This window comes from Ceratotherium simum, chromosome 7, assembly GCF_057802395.1.
Source record: "Ceratotherium simum simum isolate JZ-2026a chromosome 7, ASM5780239v1, whole genome shotgun sequence".
Classification (NCBI taxonomy): Eukaryota; Metazoa; Chordata; class Mammalia; order Perissodactyla; family Rhinocerotidae; genus Ceratotherium; species Ceratotherium simum.
Window position 1 is genome coordinate 74942068 of NC_141906.1, and position 26474 is coordinate 74968541.

General features: G+C 35.9%; 1 protein-coding gene across 1 annotated transcript; it reads left to right on the forward strand.

Moving 5' to 3' along the window:
• Window positions 1-684: 684 nt before the first annotated feature.
• LOC101407643 (olfactory receptor 8G5-like) lies at window positions 685-1620 on the forward strand. Its single transcript, XM_004438392.2, has one exon. The coding sequence runs from the start codon at window positions 685-687 to the stop codon at window positions 1618-1620; it is 936 nt and encodes a 311-aa protein (XP_004438449.1).
• Window positions 1621-26474: the final 24854 nt, after the last annotated feature.

Here is a 26474-nt window from a genome sequence, read left to right on the forward strand (position 1 = left end):
TAACTACTCCTCATACTGCTTCTCTCAAGCAAAGGCAGAAGCACTTGCTCCAGAGACCACAAACCAGCTAACTGTGGGACAATCCACTTGGTAGATTTGCCAATGATTGTTGTAGATGTTGTCTCATCTTAATAATATTCGAACATCTGAAGTTTTATGTAAAAACTCAGATTTCCCAGTATTTATTTTAAAAATTGAAAATTATGAAAATAATAAGTTCTCTGTTCACCCTTTCCAGAAATTAATTGCAGGCAATTAAAGACTACTTACTACCCTTAGTCAGGGCTTGCTCTCCCAAGTTGTCACTCAGCCAGTTTTCCTCATTGACTTTGGCTTCTTTAATATTTAAGTTTGTGAGTCTCAACTCAGAAATATTGGCTTGATGATCATTGAAATGTTCAAAATAGGAAATAGGCACTTAAAAAGTTTGCAATGATTACAAACATGGTTAAACTATATTTATATGGAATATATTTATTATATTTGAAAATAAGGCTTAATAAATATTAAATCCAGATAAATTTTATTTACATAATTTGACCCAGAGTTAAATCATATACACCAAGAAGATACCAAACCATGAATCATCTATATGGAGTACCCTACTCTAAATAGAGAATAATAATGAAGTTCTTCCAACAACCATGTTTTCCTCTCTCCTCTTCAGAAACACCCCAAAGGAAAATGGCAGCAGGAAATCATTCCACAGTGACTGAGTTCATCCTCGCTGGGCTAACAGAACAGCCAGAACTCCAGCTGCCCCTCTTCCTTCTCTTCCTAGGAATCTATGTGGTCACGGTGGTGGGGAACCTGGGCATGATCACACTGATTGGGCTCAGTTCTCCCCTGCACACCCCCATGTACTATTTCCTTAGCAGCTTGTCCTTCATTGATCTCTGCCAGTCCACTGTCATTACCCCCAAAATGCTGGTGAATTTTGTGACAGAGAAGGACATCATTTCCTACCCTGAATGCATGACTCAGCTCTATTTCTTCCTTGTTTTTACTATCTCGGAATGTTACATGTTAGCTGCAATGGCATATGACCGCTATGTTGCCGTCTGTAGCCCTTTGCTTTATAATGTCATCATGTCCCATCAGGCTTGTTACTCTCTGATTTGGGGAGTGTGTATTATAGGCCTAGTTTGTGCATTTACTCATACAGGCTGCATGTTTAGGGTTCATTTCTGCAAATTTGGTGTGATCAACCATTATTTCTGTGATCTTCTTTCCCTCTTAAAACTCTCTTGTTCTAGTACCTATGTCAATGAATTACTGATTCTAATCTTTAGTGCAATTACTATCCTTGCCTCTAGCCTGACAATTCTTAGCTCCTACATCTTCATCATTAGCACCATCCTCCGTGTTCACTCCACTGAGGGCAGGTCCAAAGCCTTCAGCACTTGCAGCTCCCACATCTCAGCTGTCGCTGTTTTCTTTGGATCTGCTGCATTCATGTACCTGCAGCCATCTTCTGTGAGCTCCATGGACCAAGGCAAAGTGTCCTCTGTGTTTTATACTATCCTTGTGCCCATGCTGAATCCCCTGATCTATAGCCTGAGGAATAAAGATGTCAATGCTGCCCTGAAGAAAATTCTAGAGAGAAGAATATTCTTGTAATTAGAAATAATATGAGGATGATTTATTAGTCTAAGTCATTGGCTATTATAGTGTATGAATTGATATGTCTAATTTTAGTTCACCTGTCAACATATATCTTCAAAATATATATGTTGGATATACAGAAACATATATCCATACATTTAGTGGGATTATATTGACATTATTTCTTATTCCAAGGCCTTTTGATGCCATTTCTGTCTAGTTTTTTTCTCATAAATCTCATTGAGACTTGGATTAGAAGAAATACTAAGGATGATCTGGATACATGGACATGCTAATGCCATCACAATTACCTCCTGTCCTTTACTTCCATACGATTGATACATCCCTCAATCAATGAAAATATCTTCTAGCAGTGACTGCCAACCTCCTTTCTTCTATCCCATCAAAAACAACAAAAATCATACCAACATGGTGACTGTAATTTTGAGCTTTTGCACATCTCTAGTCTTTCTCACCCTATCCCACTCCACACCTTCTTTTTCTGAGTTATTTCCTTTATTTCTTGCTTAAGAAACCTAATCATAACTTTAAAATCCTAGTTACAGACGCAAGTATACGTTATTGTGCCCAATTCAATACCCCGCTGCTTTGATATCTATTATTCTATTTTGTAATGATCTGTTTACTCTCCAAATCCACACAGGACTGTAATCTCCAACAAGGTAGCCCCCTGTGCATTTGGTTCACTGCCATATCTCCAGGTAGCAGAATGCCTGCTGCCTGGTTGGTCCTTGATAATTTTGTTGATATTTATTTCCCCCTGTAAAATATTTATAAAAAAACCACTGTGTATCCTATGCAGTCTTCACCCATTAACCCCTTCAAGTGCTATATATGTTTTTTTGTTGTTGTTTAGTTCAAATCAATTAAGTGTAAGTTTGGAGAATTCTTTAAGGATCTGTAATATAACTGATAGCATTTTTAGTTGTTTCTATACAAGGATTAAGAAATTGTAGTCTTGAGTTCCTTCTGTGGCAAATCTTAACACAAATGTGGTAACTTGGGGATATCTGATTTTTTTAGTCATTAAATCCTGTCAACAACCAAGAAGTCCCTGAAGCAAATCTAATTTATTCCTGAATTCAAGTATGCAGCATCAGAGACTCAAAAATTTTTAATTAGATTTTAAGTCTAATGGGTCCATGTAGCAAATCATGTGGTAGAGTGATGTCTGGGGCCCAAACAACTCCATCTAGAGAATCTCATGCAGAGCAGAAAATAACTTCACCTACATTGGCATAGAAGACATACTGTTCTCTTTAAACTTAAGGAAAGAAGACATTAAATGATTAAATATAAAAGCCTTAGTTTCTGCTTCCAGTAGATATGTTTTACTCATCCTTTGGTTTTATTTTTGGTTTTTCAATATTTTAGTGAAAATGGTTAAGTTTCTCTGCTTGACTTCCAGTTTATGCAGACTGCTTTATCTATATGCCTATTCATAGTCTTCTAGTTATCCAATTTGTAGTTCATCCAAATCTTTAGCTGGAGGGAAGATAGGAGGAGCCACAGCTCTCAACAGCTGTCCCCTGGGAACTCTAAAAATGCTTAATACAGAACACTAAGCATACCAAGTAGATCTGGTCAAGAGTTACATCAATCATCAACCCTATTGTTCTGAGCCAACGAAATCCTAGTATGAATCCATTTCTTCTGCTTGAGTTTGAGTTAAATGATTTCTCTAAGCTAAACCAAGCCATTGGCTTATTTGGTTTTATCAATGTACCTTGAGATAACCAATAAAATGTGCCAGAATCTGACCCAAAAAAATACACCTTTAAAGACTATAAGAACTTAAATGTCATTTCCTCAGAAAATTCATCTTTGAAACTCCAACTGAATTACTTTCTACATCATCCCTCTCCTCCAGTTCTCAGTTACTGTCTCCTTTTCTTCTTAACATTACAACTGCTAATGGTAGTTGTGTGCATTGAATATTTATTCTTTTAATGTCCATTTGCTGAATTGACTGAAGCTCTAATACGGCATAGAGTAGGCATTCAAATAGCAATAGTTGACAATTGTGTCAGACACCTCTGGTAACCCCCTCACATCCTCTGAAAGCTTCTCACTTCAGCTTCATATACATTTGTTACCTCTGTGCAAGTTCAAACTCAGTTTGCATTGACAGCATTCCATTTAAGTATGCACCATGATTTTCTTTTCATATTTTTAAAGTAATATTTTTTAGAACAGTTTTAAATTTATTGAAAATAACGAAGATAATAGAGTTCTCATTAACCTGTACCTATTATTAATGTCTTATATTAGTATGCTACATTTAATGTTACAATTAATAAACAATTATTGATACATTATTATTAAATAATGTCTATATTTATCCCTTAGTGTTTACCTGAGTTCCCTTGTTTGTTCCATGATCACATCCAGGATATCAAATTACATTTAGTCATCATGTCTCCTTAGGTTCCTCTTAGTTGTGACAGTTTCTCAGATTCTCCTTGCTTTTAATGACCTTGAGAGTTTTGAGGAAAACCAGTTAGGCATTTTGTAGAATGTCCCTTAATTGGGAATTTTCTGATGTCCTTCATATTGTTACATTTTGGTTATGGTATTTTGCAAGGAAGGCCCCAAAGATAAAGTGTCATTTTACTATACCATATCAAAGATACGTGCTGTCAACGTTCAAAATGACTTATTATCAGGCTGGCCCCATGGCATAGTGGTTAAGTGTACACGCTCCGCTGCTGGCGGCCTGGGTTCGGATCCCGGGCGTGCATTGACGCACCGATTGTCAGGCCAAGCTGCGGCGGCGTCCCATATAAAGTGGAGGAAGCTGGGCACAGTTGTTAGCTCAGGGCCAGTCTTCGTCAGGAAAAAGAGGAGGATTGGCATGGATGTTAGCTCAGGGCTGATCCTCCTCACAAAACAAAAACAAAATGACTTATTACTATTGATATTAATTATTTTCACCTGTTTGAGGTAGTCTTTGTCTGGTTTCTGCACTCAAAAGCTACTCTTTTTTTCCCTCTTTTATGTAATCTTGGGAAGGAAGTCACTATATGCAGCCCACACTTAAAGAGTGGGAAGTTATGTTCTAACTCATTCAGGAAGCAGCATCTACATGAATTATTTGGAATTATTCTTTGTGAGAGTTTTCTCTTTCCCCATTTAATTATATATCCAATCATTTCTTTATATTGTCTGTGTAAATCATGGATATTTACTTTTACTTAGGGTTATAATTCAATACTACTTTATTTTTTTTGCTCAAGTTGTTTTAGTATTGGTCGTTGGCAGCTCTTTCAATTGGCTCCTGTGTCCCTTTGACAAATGTCCATCAATCATCTATGTGATTTTTCTTATGATAACTTTCTGGTTTCCTAGCACTGCAAGATGCCCCAGGCTCATCTTATATACTTCCTTCCAAGTCCTAGAGTCAGCTACTTCTCCAAGGAGTCCTGCTTCTTTTTATTTGAGAATGGTCTTAGAAACAAAGATCTGGGTACTAGGTATTCTTCCTGCTACCATGGTGTCATTGCTTCTGTGACTCTCAGCTGACAGAGCAAGGAATTACATATATGCAGTTAATACATAATACATATATGTATCTGTGTTGATAATCATATCCATAAATATTTCTATATGTAATCATCTATATCTATATTAAGCTAAACATGATTTCATAGTTTATAACTCTATTCTATTACCATATGGATATTTCTAGCCGCTTCTCCTTGTTTACCTGTAAACTGCAACTCAAATAGTAAGAAATTGTCATGTATTTACGTAACTGTTCAATTCCCTTTATCTGTCATGCATTTACTTAACTGTTCAATTCCTGTATACGTCTATAGCAGTATCACAGCTGCTATCACGTACACCTGTGGGAATCAACGTTATCAACTAGAGTACGATGCTTGTGTACAGGTTTTTTTTTTGTTTTTTGGCTTTTAGTTTCCAAATTCAATTAGTTTAGCATCTTTTTCCACCGCCATCACTGAGATTGTTTGATACATTTGTAATGCATTTAGATTGTTCGTCACAGTTTGCATCCATCCTGAGTTGCTCAACCTGTTAAATGATTTTGTTCTTTAAATTTGCATACATTGAGGTTTACTCTTAGTGTTGCAAATTTTAGTGGTTTCTGTTAATGCATAGCATTGTGTATCCATCATTACAGTATCATATAGAATAATTTCACTGTCCTAAAAAATCTCCTGTGCTTCCCCTAGTCAATCCTTCCAAACCTTTGCCCACTACTGATCTATTTATTGTCTCTGTGGTTTTACCTTTACCACAATGTCACATATATACAGATTGTAGCCATTTCAAACCAGATTCTTTCATACAGCAATATACCTTTAAGATTCATCCATGTCTTGATATGGTTTGATAGCTCATTTCCTTATGTTCTTCAAATATTCCATTGTATAGATGTACCACCGTTTGTGTATCTATTTAGCTATTGGAGGTTATTTTGGTCGCTTCCAGTTTTTAATGATTATAAATAAAGCTGATACATTTATTTGCAGGATTTTGTGTGAGCATAAGTTTTCAATCAGTTGGATAAATACCTAAGAATACATTTGCTGGATCATATGGTAAGAAAATGCTTAGCTTTGTAAGAAACTGCTTAACTGTCTTCCAAAGTGGCTGTGCTGTTTTACATAACCAACGGCAATAAATGAGAACTCCTTCCTCTCCACGTCCTCATCAGCCATTGGCATTGTCAGGAAGTTTTTTGATTTTAGCCATTCTAATAGATGTGTAGAGGTATCTTGTTGTTTTTAGTTGAAGTTTCCCTAATAACAAATAATGTTGAGAATCTTTTCATATGCTTATAGACCATCTATGTATCTTCTTTCATTGTCTGTTCAGATCTGTTGTCTAAGTTTAGTAGGATTTTTTTTTTTTAATTTTAAGTGTTGTTTGTATAATTTGAATACAAGTCATTTTCAGATGTATGGGTTTTTTTCCAGTATTGTATTCACTGTTATGGTCTTTTGCCTTTCCATGTAAATTTTAAAATCATTTTGTCAATATTTACAAAAATTCTTACTGGGATTTTGTTTGAGATTGCGCTGGATGTACAGATCAAGTTTGAAGAATAGACATATTAACAACATCATGTCTTCTAGTCCATGAACATGAAATGTCTCCTAATATATTAAGATCATCCTTGACTTACATCTGGCCGCATACCCAGTTGGGTGAGCAGTGCAGGATAGGTTGCAGAGAGACAGAAGAAAAGACCTGGAGATGGCGAATGAGACATATAGGTTTATTGGGAGCTACAGGGAGGTCCAGTGGCAGCTGGTTGGACAGCAATGCTCACCCACAACCGTGGGTGGGGAGGGGGTTGCTTATTCAGGAAGGGGACACAAAGACTATATGCTTGCCAAGGGGCTGTCCCTGGTGCAATGAGCGTTCCCAGGAACAGTAGCTCGTGTGGAGGGGCTCTGTGTCCCTTTAAGAAGTGGTGTTCTTTTGAGTGAGATAAGGTAGGACCCGGGCCGGCTAGGCCCTGGATTGTTACAAATCCCAGCAGCTGGACATCCTGCCCAGAAGGGAGCCAGAAGGACATATGGTTGCTTGCAATGGGCTTGGGGGCTCTTGCTGAGCAAGCAAGGCCCAGGCCCTACAATTTATGTCATCAGTTTTGTATTTTTCCACATATATTCCTGTACAAACTTGTTCTACTTATGCCTAAGCATTTCATTTTTGCATTTTATAAATTGTATTTTTTTTTTTCAAAATCTACTTGTTCATGGGTGGTATATAGAAAAGCAATTGTATTTTATATATTGAGCTTGTCTCCCATGACCTTGCTATACTCGCTTATTCATTTCAGTTTTTTGTGTGTATTCTTTGAGATTTTCTACAAGGACAATCATGTTATCTGATAACAAAGAGTTTTATTTCATCCTTCCATATGTGAATATCTTTGATTTCCTTGTATTATTGTACAAGTTAGGACCTCCAATAAGATGAATAGGAGTGTTGATACAGGTACATAAGGTCTTATTCCCAATCTAAGGGAGAAAGTCCGTCATTATCTGTTCACATTTTCCCAAGGCCTTCTCCACCACTGCTGGAGCCAACTCAGAATTTCAGGAGAGATCTTTCCATTGGGAATAACTTTATCCAATAGGAACAAGAGCCTGTGTATAAATGTTCCATTTCCACTCCTTCAGGAAGACTATATTAGTCAAGGTTCTCCAGAGAAACAGAGACAATAGGATATATAGAGATATATAGAAAGAGACTTATTATGAGGGATTAGTTCATGTGATTTGGAGGGTGAAAAGTCCCACAATCTGATGCCTGCAAGTGGCGACCCTGGAAAGGCATTAGTGTAGTTTTAGAATAAGCCTGAAATCCAGCAGAGACAATGGCGTAAGTCCCAGGCCAAGTATGAAAGCCAAAGAACCAGAAATGCGGATGTTGAAAGGCAGGAATAGATAGTTATCCTAGTTCAATCAGAAAGAGTGAATTTACTTTTCTTCTACCTTATTGTTCTATTCAGGTATTCACAGATTGGATGATGCTCACTCACATTGATGAGGGAGATCTTCTTTTTTCAGTTTTCCAATTCAAATGGTAATTTCTTTCAGAAACACCTGTACAAACATAGCCAGAAATAATGTTTTACTAGCTCTCTGGGCATCCCTTAGCCCAGTCAAGTCAACATATAAAATTAACCATCACAGTGATAATTCTGGGAGGCACAATATGCACTCCTCAGCAACTGCCCATAAAATTGAGCTTCTATTGCCCATAAACAGTATCTCAATAATATACACCTATAGTGGATTTTTTCTTCCTGCTTTACTCTCCTGGATTCTCTACTCCTGATTCCTGGACCTGTAGATTGGCACAAAAGTCCACTTTTAAAAGAGTTTGTCAATGTCTAGTAGAATTGAAGATAAGCATTCCTATACTACAGTAATTCTATTCCATGATATTAAATCTAGAGCAAAATAAATTTCTTAGCATTATAATCATTTTAAAGTTCATCAGTAGTAAAGTTAAAAAGTATTATAGATTCATAAGATGAAATACTATATCACAACAAAATAAAGGAACTACATGCACTGAAATGGTTGAGTCTCCAGAACATAATTAGTTAAAAAAGGATTAAGAAAAAAGTATGTATAATATGGTTATATTAACTTAAAAAGGTCAAAACCTGGTCAAAGTAAACTATGTGTTTACTTAAGGGCACATATATGTGGTAAAACTACAAAAATGGCAAGGATTTCTTTATCATTACAGTCAAAAAGATGCACAGATACTATTATCAAGTATAATATTGAATAATTGTACATATGTCTATATATAAATATGTATATATACATATATATGTATATTACATAAACATTTTTTATACTTTTGTAGATATCCTATATTTCAGAATGAAAGGGAAAATTGATATTGGATAAAATGACTAGGCAAGAAAGAAAATATCAATCCAATAATTTATATATGAAAACTCTCTGATAGGAATAATAAAGGAGAAATACATTGTTAGTTGAGGGAGGCCTACCTGCAGCAACAGTATTGGAATGGCACCAGTTGAAGGGACTATCAGAGGAAAACTAGAAACCCTCAGATAAAGATATGGGATGTGCCATCTATCTGTTCTTGAATCTCTCTCTCTTTTTAACTCATATTGATAACAAACTAAACATATTTTAGCATTAAATTTACACATCAATTAATAAAAATAATTCAATTAATTTAAATTAATCATTTAATTTTTATCTAAATTATTTAAATTAATTTTAAAATAAACATTTATAAGATGAATAAAATTCTCTTATCACTATGTTGAAAGTGGCTCAGCTTTCAAGTTGATTGTTTGAATATCACTATCCCTAACATATTTTGTTAACTGTTTGATATGGCAATAATGTACTAAATAATATAGCCTCTAAGGAAGAAGTTTGCATTTTATAGGAAGAGAGCTGTCTTATATCTTCACTTCTCCTCTACATGGGAAAGAAAGGCATTTATTTATCAAATCCTACGATGGAAATTAAAATGAAAGTCAAATACAATTTCGTTTATCTTTTCCTTATTAAGAAAAGATAAGTCCCCCTAATAAAGTAGCACCTTTATCTTTTAATATATTTATTTGAATATATCTTAAACATAGTCTTGAAATAAACAAAATTGACAGAGATTCATAAAGTCTATTAAATAGAAAAATAAATGTTAATTTAATGGCAAACTTTGAATGTATGAAGATGCCAACTTCTCTTTTTATTCCCATTTTGAGTGTCCAATTTTATTAATTAATTAATTTATTTATTTATCATAAAATAATATGTGTGAATCAAGGAATGGAATTCACAAACTCCCTAAAATCAGCTCAATATCCTCTGAATACTGACAAACTGATTCTAGAGTTTATATGGAAATGCAAAAAATGCAGAATAACCAACACAATGTTGTAGGAAAAGAACGAAGTTGGAGGACTGACACTATATATCTTTAAGATTTTCTGTAAAGCTACAGTAATCAAGATCTGTGGAATTAGCAAAAAGATAGACAGATAAATGGAACCTAATTGAAAGCCCAGAAGTAGACCCACACAAATGTAGTCAATTGATGTTTGACAAAGGAACAACGGTTATTTGATGAGAACAATATAGTGTTTCAACAAATGGTGCTGGACAACTGGACAAGTTTATGTTAAAAAAAGAAATCTAGACACAGACTTTACACTCTTCATAAAAATTAACTCAAAATGGATTATAGACCTAAAAGTAAAACAAAAACTATAAAACTCTTAGAAGATATCATGGGAAAAATTTTAGGTGACCTTGGGTTTGGTGATGACTTTTTAGATATAATTCCAAAAACATGATCCATAAAATAAAAAAATGGATAGGATGGCTCTCATTAAAATTACAAACTTCTGCTCTGTGAATGACAATGTCAAAGAATGAGAGGGGAAGCCAGAGATTGGGAGGAACTCTTTGCAAAAGTCATATCTGACAAAGGACTATTATTCAAAATACATCAAAAACTTAAAATTCAACAATAATAAAACAAAAAAAAACACATTAAAAATGGCACAAGATGTGAACAGGCACCTCACCAAAGAAGATATATAAGAATACGAAAAGATGTGGAACATTATGTCATTAGGGAATTGAAAATTAAAAAAACAATGAGATACCACTACACACCTATTCGAATGGCTAAAATTGAAAAACTTAGAATACCAAATGCTAGCGAGGATGTAAAGCAACAGGAACTCTCCTTCATTGCTAGCGAGAATGCAAAATGGTACAGCCACTTTAGTTCTTGCAAAACTAAACATACATTTACCGATATGACCCAGAAATTTCACTCTTTGGTATTCACCCAAATAAGTTGAAAACTTACATCCGCACAAAAATCTGCACATAAATGTTTGTAGCACATTTATTCATAATTGCTACAACTTTGAGGCAACCAAGATGTCCTTAACAGGTGAATGGATAAGCAAACCGTAGTGGGTCCATAGAGTGGAATACTATTCACGGCTAAAAAGAAATGAATTATCAAGCCACAAAAAGACGTGGAAGAACCTTAAATACAAGAACCTTCCTTCTTCTTTAGGAAGAAGGCAATCTGAAAAGATTACACATTGTGTAATTCCAACTGTATGATACTCTGAAAAAGGCAAAACTTTGGAGATAGCAAAAAGATCAGTGGCAGCCAGGGGTTAAAGAAGAGAGAGGATGAATAGGGTGAGCACAGAGGATTTTTTGGGCACTGAAACTATTTTGTATGATACCGTAATGGTGGACAGATCGTTATGCATTTGTCAAATTTTACAGAATGAACACCACCAAGAGTAAGCCCTAATGTAAATTACAGACTTTGTGTGATAATGTGTCAGTGTAGGTTCCTTGATTATAACAAATGTACCAATCTGGTGCTGGATGTTGTTAATGGGCAAGGCGGTGGGCGGGTGGGGAGCAAGGAGTACATGAGAACTCTTTGTACTTTCTGCTCAGTTTTGCTATGAACCTAAAACTGCTCTAAAACATAGTCTGAAAAAAAACAGCATGTAATATTGTTTAAGATGATGCATTAAGAAACACAAATTAGTAGACCACAAAACCAAAGTTTTAACTTGATTTTATATCTTAACTGAAGGCCAAATAACTAGGAGGAAACAAACAGCCTATGAAAGTATTACAGTTCCACCTTGTAACTTCCATACTCAGAAAATCCATTCGTATCTTAAAATCTATTGGACTGTGATGGCCAGAATTCTATAACAGTCCCCTGGTACATAAACTCTGGATAATACTCTGCGTGTGGGCAGGACTGTGAATATGATGGGCTTTCACTCCCCTAAGTATGTGAGTATGCTATGTTATACGGCATAGGTAAAAGGATTTTACAGATGTAATTATGGCCCCTAATAAATCGACTGTATCATGTTTATTTACTTTTGCAGGTTTTTTTGTTTTGTTTTTTTTGTGAGGAGGACTAGCCCTGAGCTAACATCCGATGCCAATCCTTCCCCTTTTTTCTTGAGGAAGAGTGGCCCTGAGCCAACATCCGTGCCCATCTTCCTCTACTTTATATGGGACGCCGCCACAGCATGGCCTACCAAGCGGTGTGTCAGTGCGCGCCCAGGATCCGAACCTGCGAACCCCAGGCCGCCGCAGCTGAGCGTGCGCACTTAACCACTTGCGCCACTGGGCCGCCCCCTACTTTTGGTTTTTAAATGGTCAATTTTTTTACAGTTTTTTCTAACTTTTTTATCTTTCTTTTTTTAAAAATTGATATATAATTGACATATAACATTATATTAATTTCAGGTGTACAATAAATGATTTGATATATGTACATATTGGGAAATAGTCACCACATAAGTCTAGTTAACTAAGCCATCACCACACATAGTTACACATTTTTTTTCTTGTGATGAGAACTTTGAAGATCTACTCTCTTAGCAACTTTCAAATATACAATGCAGTATTGTCAACTATAGTCATTATGCTGTACATTACATCCCCAGGACTTATTTATTTTATAACTGGAAGTTTGTACCTTTTGATCACCTAGACAGTCAATTCTTAAAGGACAAAGATAATATGTATTTAATGCTTGAAATTTCTAATGCTCTGGAAAAATCTCTGTAGGAAATTATGAAGTATAGAATATAGTAAAATATAGCAGATACAGAAGATGGATGGGTCAGTTCAATGTTATAAATACGATATGTATGACAGACTTCACGCTAGGTGATGATACAATGAGAAATAATATCTAGACTTTTCCACTATGTTTCTCACAGCCTAGTGGAGATGTAGATGCTTAAACACGTAATACAGTATAGTGATCGATACTCTAGGTGCAGTACGGCCAAATTGCCTTGGGAGTACAGACAAGGAATGTCTAACTTTGAGTTCCACCCTTTCAAGGTATGAGGGCTTGTTTGGTTTATATATTTTGATGGATGGAAGGGGTCAGGCTGAATTATTCCCTAACATACACTCTCTCTTTGAAGCTGGTGATTCCACAGAACATGGACATCTTCATGAGACATTAGAAAATACCTAAAAGTGAAAACCTTAGGATGATGAATTTTTGTAGACATTCACAAACTGATTCCAAAAGTCATATGGAAATGCAAAAACCAAGAATAGCAAACAAACAAAAAAAATGTCTTTGAAGAAAAGAACATAGTTGGAGGGATAACACTACTTTATTACAAGACTTAGTATAAAATTGTAAAATATGAAACATTATAAAACTATAATTAAACATAAAACTATAAAGACAGTGTGGTATTAATGGGAAGATGGACAAATAAATCAATGGAACGGAATGAAGATTCCAGAGATAGATCCACCCATAAGTGGACAAGTAGTTTTTGACAAAGATGTAAAGGGATTCAGTGGAGAAAGGAAACCTTTTCAACAAATACAGCTGCATTAATGGAATATCTGAATAAGTAAAAAATCTTTGATATATACTTCACACCACATGCACACACAACTTAATTCAAAATGGATCATATGCTTAAATATAAGACCCCAAAATATAAATTTCTAGAAGAAAACCTTTGTTGCCTTGGGTTAGGCAAAATTTTCTAGTTATGATTACCAAAGCAAGATTTAGAAAAAACAAACTGATAACATGTATTTCATTAAAATTAAACATTTTTGCTCTTTCAAAGACATTGTTAAAAGAATAAAAGGCAACTCACAGAACATATTTGCAAATCATGTATCTGATAAAAATCTTATATCCAGAATATGTAAAGACTTTCAAAACTCGATAATAAGACAACAACCAAGCTATGAAATGGACAAAGTACTTGAATTCACCACAGAGGACATATGGATGGCAAATAAGCACGTGAAGAGATACCACTGTATGTATATCAGAACGAGTAACATTGAAAGTGTAAATAAGGTTGTGGATTGACTGGAACTATCATAATTTGTGGGAAGGAATTTGAAATGATGCAGTCACTTTTAAAAATTATTTTTCCAGTTTCCTAAAAAGTTAAACATACATCTACCACATAACACAGCCATTCCATACCAAGGTAGTTAACCAAGGGAATTGAAAACATATGTTTATACAAACAACTATACATAAATATTCACAGTTGCTTTATTTACAATAGCCCAATACTGGGAATGACAGAAATGTCCAACAATAGAAAACGCTTTGCAGTTTATTTTCCAATGGAGTGCTACTCATCAATAAAAGCAATGAATTATCGTTACACAAAGAAACATGGATGAATATCAGAATAATTCTGCTGGGCAGAAGGAGCCCTCCCCCACAACAAAAGTACATCAACGTGATTCCATCTATCTAAAATTCCATAACAATCAAACTAATCTTTATTGACAGAAAGAAGATCATTGTTTATGTGGGGGGAGGAGTGAGGGATTAGAAAAGCACAGGGAAAAATTTATGGAAGATAGATAAGTTCATTAGCTAGATTATGATAATGGTTTTATATATGTGTATATATGTATATATATATTCATATGTGCATATGTGTAGACAGATGGATAGATAGATAACACTTACCAAGTTGTATATTTTAAATATGAACAGATAATTGTAAGACAATTATGTCTCAAGAACACTCAATAAATCTAAAGTAAAAATTTAATATCCATTTTAAAGAAAAAAATAGATTGAAAGCTTTTCATTAAGTATATTTTATCACAACATGTGATCTGTACTCAATCACTAATTCAGCTAAATCTGTTTTTTTTTTTTTTTTAATGCACAGTCCCACATAGGGAAAAGTACTTAAATTACATTGGTGGATGTGGAATACTTTCCATGTTAATTACATTACTAATCTCTTGTCAGGGACACTTCAATTAACTATTTTCAAACTAAAAGTATCAATTTATCTCCTAATTTCTTCTAATATGCTCTCAATTCAAGTTTTCTATTAATATCTGATTATAATCTTTAAAATATAAGAACAGAAAAACTCCTTTATGCTTTAAGCTCTTCTATTTATTTAAAAAGAGACAAATCTGTAAGTAGCTCACCATGCTTTATTTCTTCTTCCACTTCTTTTGAAGAAAAATGGTTTCCATGGCAACCACCATGATTCCAATTGAAATATATAAATATATACATCTGGAGCTGAACAAGCCAATTATATGTGTATATGTGTACATATATATTTATTCTTTTACATATATATATATATAGATATATATGTATATGAAAGAAAGTTAAGTGTAGAAACCCACAGGAGCTTTCTTCCTCCTCTTCACAGCCCTTTTCCTTCCCCCATACACAACAATCTACCTCATTCTAGTTTCAAAATTCTCAAAAAGGACAAACATTTTTATTTTACAAACATTCAGATTTTCTTTAACAACAAAAACGGTAATAAAGCCCAATTATTTATCTCATTCAGCAGTTTATTTTATCTTATTTTATTACAGTATGCCCATGATAGTTGATTCTTGCTGAGAGGAAGACACGGCCTAAGGTCTGATAGCAGACAGTGCAAAACATGAAGCACGGCCTTGGAACTTAATCTGCAGTGATTCCATCATTGGTGTTTATTTTGGTTCTTCTCAGTATAATGGACAACAGAAGAGGGGGAGACTGGATAGTTCAGAGCCCTCCTTACAAAGGCATGTCTAAACTCTGCCTTTACAAATTAATGTGTTCACAGCTTCTAAAATCTCATTTTAAATGAGATAATTTCTTAAGAAAAAGACTTCCCTGTTCAAGTGATAGGGAGGTGGGGTAAAAGGAAGGCAGAAGAGAAGAGATCACAGACAAATTTTGCTCTGGATTGCAATTTGGCCAAAGACCAGCCTAAAATTCTCATATATCTTATGGAACAAGCCACTTTGCTGATCGGTCAGATTTTACTGGTTGCCTACTTTATTTCAGGCATAATTCTCATTGTTAATTCTGTAAAGACCTGTAGCAGTTCACCAATCAGTGAAGAATCAGACTAACATAGAGTCATTCATAATAAAATGTGATAATAACAACAGCAAATGCTTACGTGGGGCTTACTATGGGCCAGGCATTAATTGAAGCATATATATTTATGAACAATCTAATTCTCATAACTAAGAAATGTTGATATTAATATTGTCTTATTGTACATATGAGGAAACTGAGGCATGGAGAAGCTAAATACCTTCATAAATGTTACTAGATTAGGAAATGACAGAGCCAGGATTAGAGCCCAGGCAGTCTGAACTTAATGAACTTTACTTTAACCATTCCACCCTAAAATCTATAGCTGTGATATTCACACAGACCAGTGAGTTATGAATTCTGCTTTGGGGGCTCTAGGAAGGCTTTGCAGGAAAGGTTACACGAGAGGCAGACCTTTAATGATGAAGAAAATCTGTCATGGAAAAAACGAAAGGTCAGACAAACAGGTGACAGGAAGTACTTGTCAGAGAGAAGCGAGCAACTGGACATAGTCATTCATAACAGGAAGAGAGGAGAGATGGGTAGAAATCAAACTAGGCAGGAGAGTTGAATTTCATAAAGTGAAGGACACTACGTTAAGCTAAGGAGCCTTAACTGCAGAATAAGCTGTGGACAATAGGGATCCATTCCAGGTGTTAATGGCAGGTGACACTAGTCTGCACTGAGAGTACCGGGCCAGCACAGGCGTTGCACGTGCATTACATCAGCGAAACGCAGACAGCTCTGCTCTTGGGCACTGCTTCACACTTCATATCTACTGAACTGTGCATTTGGGCTCACACCAGTCATGCTCACAGGCCTCGCCTGCTTCACAACTTACCCCCTAGGCCCTTTCTCTTTCATTTTCTGAGCTCATGCAGCAAACATGTAGTGAAGCTGGGGCAAAATCATAAGATTTCTGGTTTCTCTATTTTCATTCTTTCCACTATATCACTAATTTTTTCCTCAGTCAGAATTATGTTCTATTTCACTGCGTATTACCATGCTGACTGATACACCTCTAGAGTTCTTTAATTTTCCAAGGTTAAATGCACAAGTCCCTGTGCATGCCAATCTACATAAGCTGGAAAGTGACAGAGGTAAAGAGGTAAGCTTTGGGAGAAACAGAGAACCTCCTTTAGAAAATGATTGCTAGTCTGGGTGGACGATGGGCCCACAGCAACCTCCGGAAGAACTTGGAACAATCCTGGGAGAACAGATTAAGACATATTTTACCTTACTGAATGGGAAACTTCACGGTCAGCAGGACGTGACTGATGCTCATGCACATAAACTACAGCACCATTGGGCTCATGGTCAGTAAAACACTCAGAATCTCAATGTCATCTGTTCACAGACCCAAAGGATCATTATCGCTGAGCTTCTTTCAGCCACCAAAATTCTCCAGCTAGTGGTTTACCATCTATGGAGCCACTTATGTTGTGTTCCAAGCTAATGTTAGTAAAATGTTCTTTCCAGTGACATCCAAACAACCAAATATAAATGCTCATCCAGAGGCTCTTCTACTCAGACTCCGTGACATGACCTTATGCAAGTTGCTGTTTATTTCTCTGCTCAAACTTTCTCTATCTCCTTGCCTGTCTCCTCCTCCTCCAAATCACCCATCAGTTGAGGCTTTAATCTTTCTCTCAATCATATCTTTTTTTTTAACTTTCTAAAAGAGGATATAAAAATGAAACTGGGATGAGGTGTGTAGAGTGCTAATTTATGTGAAAAAGTGTATGGTCAGAGAATAATATAAACCATACTTTGGGCTCATCTCCCCTATTTCATTTTCCCAAATGGCACTTTTTACAACAAATAAAATTCCTCTGGGGGCCAGCCCGGTGGTACAAGAGGTTAAGTGCGTGCGCTCCGCTGCAGCGGCCCAGGGTTCACAGGTTCAGATCCCAGGCACGCACCGACGCACCACTTGTCAGGCCATGCTGTGGCAGCATCCCATATAAAGTGGAGGAAGATGGGCACGGATATTATACAAGGGCCAGTCTTCCTCAGCAAAAAGAGGAGGATTGGCAGATGTTAGCATAGGGCCAATCTTCCTCACAAAAAAAAAAAAAATTCCTCTGACCTACTTTAATTCATTATTGAGATTTAGTGATGTCCTGAATTCCCATTGATTTTAGGTCTCTTTACAATGTCCTTTTTTATTAAGGCTATGTGATACTTAATAATTCTGGAGTTTGCTTTGCTTTTGACGTGTGGCTGAAGTATATTCTAGAAAACAAGTATGAATCTATTCAATATTTTTGGCACCAAGATACCGGGAGTGCCAGGCTTACAATTACCAAGGTAATGGGTTGGTCATAGCCAGATATGCTCAGTATTACAAGATGAAGATGCTATCACCGGATGAGAATCCTAAAGAGGAGCATCAAATCCCCTCATTCTACTTCACTTGGTAACAGCCCCAACTGCTCTTTTAGAATCAAGTATTTATAGTGATGAGAGAGTTACACTAGAAGGGAACTGTGAAGGTCATTTTGATACATAAATGGAGTTAACAAGTATAAATTACTTGTGAAAGTTTGTTTGCAGAAGCTGAGCTCCTTGAGCTGAGCTTGAGGTGTTTTATTGACTAGTCTCATGGTGCATAAATCATCATAGATTCAGTCAAGAATATGAAATTGGATGGATTCTGTGAAGAATATGAAAGCCAGACAAACCAATCTCTGCATTTTCTTTGTTACCTGATACCTTAACGGCATCCAAAACCACGGAAGGGGACTCCAGAGATTTAGTTTGAACCAGATAGAGACTTAATATTCTGAGAAAATTGGCCTGAAATGCATGGATAGGCAGAAGGCTTTGAACTTCTACCTCTAGCTTTCTCATATTTTAAGAAGGGGTTTGCATGTTAGGTCAGTCACATTCATTGTTAAATGTTTTCTACGTAATGCAATTCTGTGATCTTCAAAATGTATAGAAGAATGTATAAAAGAAGATCTATACAAAATGTATTCTGTATACATCTGGAATACAGATCTATAGTCTCTTGAAAACAACCTAATGGCTCATTATTTGATATATGAAAACAATATAATTTATAATATTTTCTACATAGATGCTACAGTATTAGATCGGCACACTAAGACAAATTATTACAAATCACTGGTGTGTTGGGAAATGGTAAATTTGAGATGTTATAGATCATGAAATGTAAAAAGAAGATGGTTTTCAAACGGCAAGTATCAGTGGTTGCCCCTGAAGCATCTTTTGTCAATGAAGTTAGACATCTATTATTAGAAATGAGTTGTTATGATGACAAAATGAGAGTCATATAGAGAAGATAGGTATTGTAATAATTAATAAAGGGTTATACTTAAATATTTGGGAAACTTTCCTTTTATGCAAGAGGAACTATATTGAACTGTTCCAATGACACTGGTTGGAATCATATTGAAATAAAATCTCTTAGGATGATTTAACTAGATCAGCCTATCTTCTTTTTGTTATTCAATAATTCAACTCATGTAACCTTCCAAAACTGAATCGAGAACAAATAGAGGATCTGAATAGTCCAATCACTAATAAGGAGATTGAAACAGTAATAAAACCCTCCCAAAAAACAAACTTCAAGGACCAGACAGCTTCCACGGTGATTTCTGCCCAACATTTAAAGAAGATTTAATACCTATTATCCTCAAACTCTTCCAAAAAATTGTAGAGGCAGTGATGCTGCCTAACTCAGTCAATGAGGCCAAAATTACCCTGATACAAACCAGAAAAGGACGACACAAAAAAAGGAAATTATAGGTCAATATTGCTGATGAACATACATGCAAATATCTTTGACAAAATACTAGTAAATCAAATACAATAATACATTAAAAGGCTCACACGCTGTGATCAACTGAGATTTTTTCCAGGGATGCAAGGATGGTTCAACATCTGCAAATTGATCAACTTGATACATCACGTTAACAAAACGCAGAATAAAAATCACATAATCATCTCAAAAGTTGCAGAGAAAGCATTCTATAAGATACAGCATCTATTTATGATAAAAACCCTGAATAAAACAGATATAGAAGGAAAGTACTTCAACATAATAAAGACTGTATATGACAAATCCACAGCTAACATCACACTCAACAGTGAAAAACTGAAAGCTATTCATCTAAGAACAGTAACAAGAGAAAGATGACCACTTTCACCACTCTTATTTAACAAAGTATTGGAAGTCCTAGCCAGAGCAATCAAGGAAGAAAAAGAAATAATTGGGCTCTAAATTGGAAATGAAGAAGTAAAATTGTCACTATTTACAGATGACATCATTTAATATATAGTAAACCCTAAAGAATCCACCAAAAAACTATTAGAAATAAATAAATATATACAGTACAGTTGCCAGGTACAAAAACTACATAAAAATATCAGTTGCATTTCTATACATTAACAACTCAATAGCAGAAAGAGAAATTAAGAATACAATCCCATTTACAATCACAACAAGAAGAATGAAATACCCAGGAATAGGGGCTGGCCCCATGGTGTATCAGTTAAGTTAGTGTATTCTGCTGTGGCGGCCCGGGGTTTGCCAGTTGGGATCCTGGGCGTGGACCTACTCACTGCTCATCAAGCCATGATGAGGCGGCGTCACATATAGAAGAGCTACAACTCTACAACTACGATATACAGCTATATACTGGGGTTTTGGGGAGAAAAAAAGAAAAAAAAAGGAAGATTGGCAACAAATGTTAGCGTAGGGCCAATCTTCCTCAAAGAAAAAATAATACATAGGAATAAATTTAACCAAGAAGATGAAATACCTGTACACTCAAAATTATAAAACATTTTTGAAAGAAATCAAAGAAGACACAAAGAAATGCAAAGATTAGTATTCATGAATTGGAAGAATTAACATAATTAAAAATGTCTATGCTTACTATAGCAATCAGCAGATTCAGTGCAATCCCTATCAAAGTCCCATTGATATTTTTCATGGAGATAGTACAAAGAATCCTAAAATTTATATGGAAGAACAAAAGACCCCAAACAGCCAAACCAATCCTGAGAAAAAAGAACAAAGCTGGAGGTATCACACTCCTTGGTTTCAAAATATACTACAAAGCTAGCAAACAAACCAGCTTGGTGCTGGCATAAAAACAGATACACAGATCAATGGAACAGAATCAAGAAACCAGAAGTAAACTCACACATCTATGGACAGCTAATTTGCAACAAAAGAGCCAAGAACATACAATGGAGAAAGGAAAGTCTCTTTAATAAATGGTATTGGGAAAACTCGACAGCCACATGCAAAAAAATGAAAGTAGAACACTATCTTACATCATACATAAAAAATAATTCAAAATAGATCAGACTTGAATGTAAGAAATGAAATCATAAAACTCCCAAAAGAAAACATAGGCAGCACACTTTTCAGTTTTGGCCTCAGCAGTATCATTCTGAATATCATGTCTCCTTAGGCAAGAGAAACAAAAGAAAAAAATAAACAAATGGGACTACATCAAACTAAAAAGCTTCTGCACAGCAAAGGAAACCATCAACAAAATGAAAAGGCAACCCACCAACTGGGATAAAATATTTGCAAAACATATATCTAATAAGGGGTTAATACCCAAAATATGTAAAGAACTCATACAACTCAACAACAGCAACAAAACAACCCAATGAAAAAATGGGCAGAAGACATGAACAGACATTTTTCCAAGAAGACATACAGATGGCCAACAGGCACATGAAAAGATGGTGAACGTCACTAACTACTAAGGAAACGCAAGTCAAAATTGCAATGAAATATCACCTCATGCCCCTCAGATTGCCTATCATTAACAAGACAAGAAATAACAAGCATTGGAGATGATGTGGAGAAAAGGGAACCCTCATACACTGCTGGTGAGAGTGTAATCTCTATAGCCACTATGGAAAATAGTACAGAGATTCCTCAAAAGTTAAGAATAGAACTGCCATATGAATCAGCTATACTTCTGGGTATTTATCCAAAGAAATGAAAACACTTATTTGAAAAGATATAGGCACCACTATGTTCACTGTAGCATTATTCATAATAGCACAACCTAACTGCACATCAACAGGTGAATGGATAAGGAAGATGAGATGTCTGTCTATCTATATCTATCTATCCATAGATAGATAGATATCGATAGGTACATAGGTAGATAGGTAGATATGCATACATATATAGATAGATAGATATGCATGTATATATCAAAGTAGATAGATAAAGATATACACACAGTGGAATACTACTAGCCATAAAAAGATGAAAATTTGCCATTTGCCATAACATCGATGGACTTTGAGGGCATCATGCTAAGTGAAATAAGTCAGACAGAGAAAGCCAAATACCACATGATTTCACTTATATGTGGAAGGTAAAGCAACAACAACAAACAAACACACGGACACAGAGAGTAGATTGGTGGTTGTCAAAGGGTAAGTGTGGAGGGGAGAGGGCCAAAGGGGTGAAAGGGCACATGGGTATGGTTACAGATGGTAATTAGACATTGGGTAGCAAAGATGATGTAGTCTACACAGAAGTCAAAATATAATGATGTATACTTGAAATTTATATAATGCTATAAACCAATGTTACCTCAAAAAAAAATAATAAAAAATGCTTTACGTCTATAAACCAAGTGGAGGAGAACTATGGTATGAGTGCAACATCATGCCCTTTCAGCAGTTCAGCTCTGACCTTAGGAGGATGACATAACAATCCTATACCATCAGCCACAATATCTAGAGTGAACCCTAGACCTTCCTTTCCATAATCTTGTTGGAACTTTTTCCATATGTATATCCTGAATCATATGAAAAATTACCCTTCCTACCTGAGTTACATTCAATTCATCAATCTTTCAGGTATCAGAGTTCAACGTGCCATGCTTGACTATTTCCTCTTTTTTTGTTTGACCATCTTCTACTACCTTGCTGAACACACACCAATAGTATGTGAATACTTTTTTTTTTTGGTGAGGAAGATTAGACCTGAGCTAACACTTGTTGCCAATCCTCCTCTTTTTGGCTGAGATTGATTGGCCCTGGACTAACATCCGTGCTCATCTTCCTCTATTTTATGTGGGATGCCTGCCACAGCATGGCTTGATAAGCAGTGCGTAGGTGCGTGCCCGGGATCCAAACCTGCGCACCCCGGGCCACCAGAAGCAGGGCACGCAAACTTAACCACTATGCCACAGGGCCAGCCCCCTGTGAATACTTATTTTTGTATAAATGCTTTTTTGTTAGTATAAACATATAGACTTACAGGAGTAAAACTTTAACTCTCAGTCAAAGAGATAGAATCTACTTCTATAAGTAAGACCATTTCAGGCAAGTTGTGTGGGGGATAAAAGTCTTCAGGCTTACCGACTATTTGAATTCATAAGTAGGAGTTAAATAAGGAGACAGGCTGTTATTTCTGAATGAAGCAAATAGGATGCAAATTTTCCTTATGTTACACCATAATATGACATACGCTCTTGGGGATCACCTTCAGAAAGTGAAATTTCTCTGTAGCTGTGGGACCTATTCATTCAAATATAATATGATCTAAAGAGACTTGTCTCCCTCTCTGGAGCAACAATCTAGTCTCACAAACTATTAAGAAAATAGTAGAAAAAGACAGTTAACGGTTGAAAGGGTGCTGGGAAGACTTCTCCAAATCAGGAGAATGAATCTGTGAGTAACTTTTCCCTCACATGGGGGCAATTGCTCCCTGCATCAAGTTTTTTTGGAGGCAGTGAAGATATAGTGGAAAAAATGAAACTTGGGGTCAGAAGATTTGGGTATAAATTGCTCTTTACTTTTTAGTTTTAGAAAAGTTTTTAACTCTGAATTTCAGTGTTATTTTTTGGAAATTGAGGTTAATTACCACTACCTTACACAGATTTTGTGAGAATTAATGAAGAGAGCATAAAATTACATTATAGAAATAAAGCAATATAAAAATTGCATTACATAAAATTATCATTATTTATGAGTGAGTGTTAGGAAGTCAGAATTAGAAACAACTTTGAAGATGTTGCTACTTTTCTTTGTGTGGGACCCAGCTCTACTATCTAACAGACGTGGGAACTTGGTCAATTTGCTTAAATCTCTGTGCTCAGTTTCCTAATGCAAATAGGAATTAACACTATCTGTCTCATAGGGTTGTGGTAAGGATAAAGGAAATAATGTACACAAAGCATTCAGCGCAGCACCCAGATATACTTATGTTCATCATAACTCAGGCCTTTTGTTTGTTTTTTAACTGCAGACCATACACAAAAGCATCCCATAGAGCTTCTACCATTCTAAGGGCTTCTTCTCCAGTGGCATTCTGGCCTTCACCACGGCATTTCCCTCTCTTCTATCAAGATGCATTAAGAATGGTATTAAGCTGTTATTGTAACTCTTATCGCTATATTCATAAGTCTTTTTGTTACAGAGGTGGATAGATTTACCATATTTGAATCAAACCTACCTGTTCACTAGCAGAACAATTTGTTAAGCTTTATTGTGCCTTATCAGATATATTTGAAAAGATGAACAATGTAATAAAAGCAAAGAATCTCAAAGTCATAAAGGACATTAAGAATATAGGTAGGGTAGCCTTGCATTCAAATTAGAGGTGTAAGGTCATAGCATCCCTGAAAAAACGTCATCTTACCCATATTTAATCCTTACAGTGATGGGAACTCAGTCCGTCACAAGACACTTATCCTATTTTTTTCTTTCTATATTGAAATGAAATCTAACTTTTTATTAGTTTCACTCTTTTTTACTGGTTATTCACCATGGAAAAGCATGTAACAATTCTATATAGCAGCTCCTGAGGTATTTGAGGAAGAGCACCAGGTTTCTGCTTCTCTAATCAAAATTTCCCAAGAGCTTTCACAACAGAAATATTAGAAGCTTTGGCTCTGGAATCAGACCTGAATTTTAATCGCAGCTCAGTCACTTTTTAGCTATGTGCTTGTGGGGGGAAGAGGGAGAATCTCCCTCCGCCCTCTTCCTTAAGGTTCTTATGGCTGGCCAAATAATTAACAAGACAGGTTAGCAGGAGAAAATAATACCAAGTTTAATAACATGTATACATGGGAGAAACTCAGAAATGAGCAACTCGTCCCTCTGTCTAAGCTGCTTGCTTAAGTATTGCAGCTAAAGGCGAGGAGCGTGTTGGGGGGTGGGTAGTGGCCTGGGACTTCAGAGGGCAGGAGGACAATTCTTTTCGGGGTCATCTATAGATAATGTGGTCAGGGAGAGACAGAGTTTTTGATAAAAGGGGCTTGGTGCCTTTCCTATTGTAACCTCTATCCTACATTATCTTTACAGCCATCATAATAGAAGATCTGTTCCAGGAAGGAGCCACCACGTCAAATTCTTTAGGCAGTTAGTGGGGGAGGTCAAATATCCTTCAGAGAAAACAATCAAGGTAAAGAGATATATTTCAGGGTGGCCAAATCTTGATCTCCCACATGCTCAAGTTCCGAAACACTGTGCTTTTATTTCCCCTATACTTAATAAGATTGTTTTGATACTTAAATTTAAATTAAAAGAACATAAAAAGAAATTAGTATAGCACCTGGTGAATGTTCAATCCATATTAGCTGTTATTTTTATAAAATTATTTTTACATGGGATGGTTTAAAGCCACTTTACCAATTAATAATCTTCCTTTAAATGTACTTAGTTTATGTCGTTTTGTAAGGTGCACTTGATAGAGAGACATTTAAGATAATTAATTGCTTATTATTTATTAAATCCTGTGTTAAACAGTGATGCTCATTGTACGCATCTACATAGCTCTAGAAATGTTGACGTAATTGGGGCGGAGGTGTTACATTGTTACCACATGCAAAGAGAGGCAAAAAAAGAGGTATTCAGCCTGAAGCCTTGAGGTCAGAATTGGAGTCTGTTCTCCAGGCAAGCAGATTTGCAAGGAATGTAGGTATTTCCCATTTCAAAGCATCTGTTATCATTTTGTTTTGGGGGTAAATGTGGTTAACTTTAATCTAATTGCTTCCTCAGAGCTACCACTGACTGAATCATGAGAAATGCCCAAGGGGATCTGAAGGGGGTGATCCAGGGGGAATGAGTTGTTCAAGTATCCTTTGTATATGCTTTTGGCACCTTCATATAAACATCTAACCTCAGTTCCTGTGACTGGCACACTGTGCTCTTCTGGGAACCAAAGAATATGACTTGGGTTACCTTGTTATCGTACTGCAGAATATTCAACTACGTTCCCTGTGGAAAACATGAGTGTTCAGATTTTTTTCTCACCTCTTTCTGACACCTTTTGCCTCTTATTGACTGAAGTACTGAGATTTGAATGTTGGGAGCTACTAGATTTTTAGCTCTTGGAGATGATTCTTGCCTGGAAAGGGCTTAGAAATCAAGAGGATCAGTCTGTACTCATTTTTTTAGAGACAGTACCTGGAAGGGCAAAT

What these genes read in the sequence shown, in the direction of transcription:
- LOC101407643 (XM_004438392.2), top strand. Translation starts at nt 685, where the DNA reads ATGGCAGCAGGAAATCATTCCACAGTGACTGAGTTCATCCTCGCTGGG.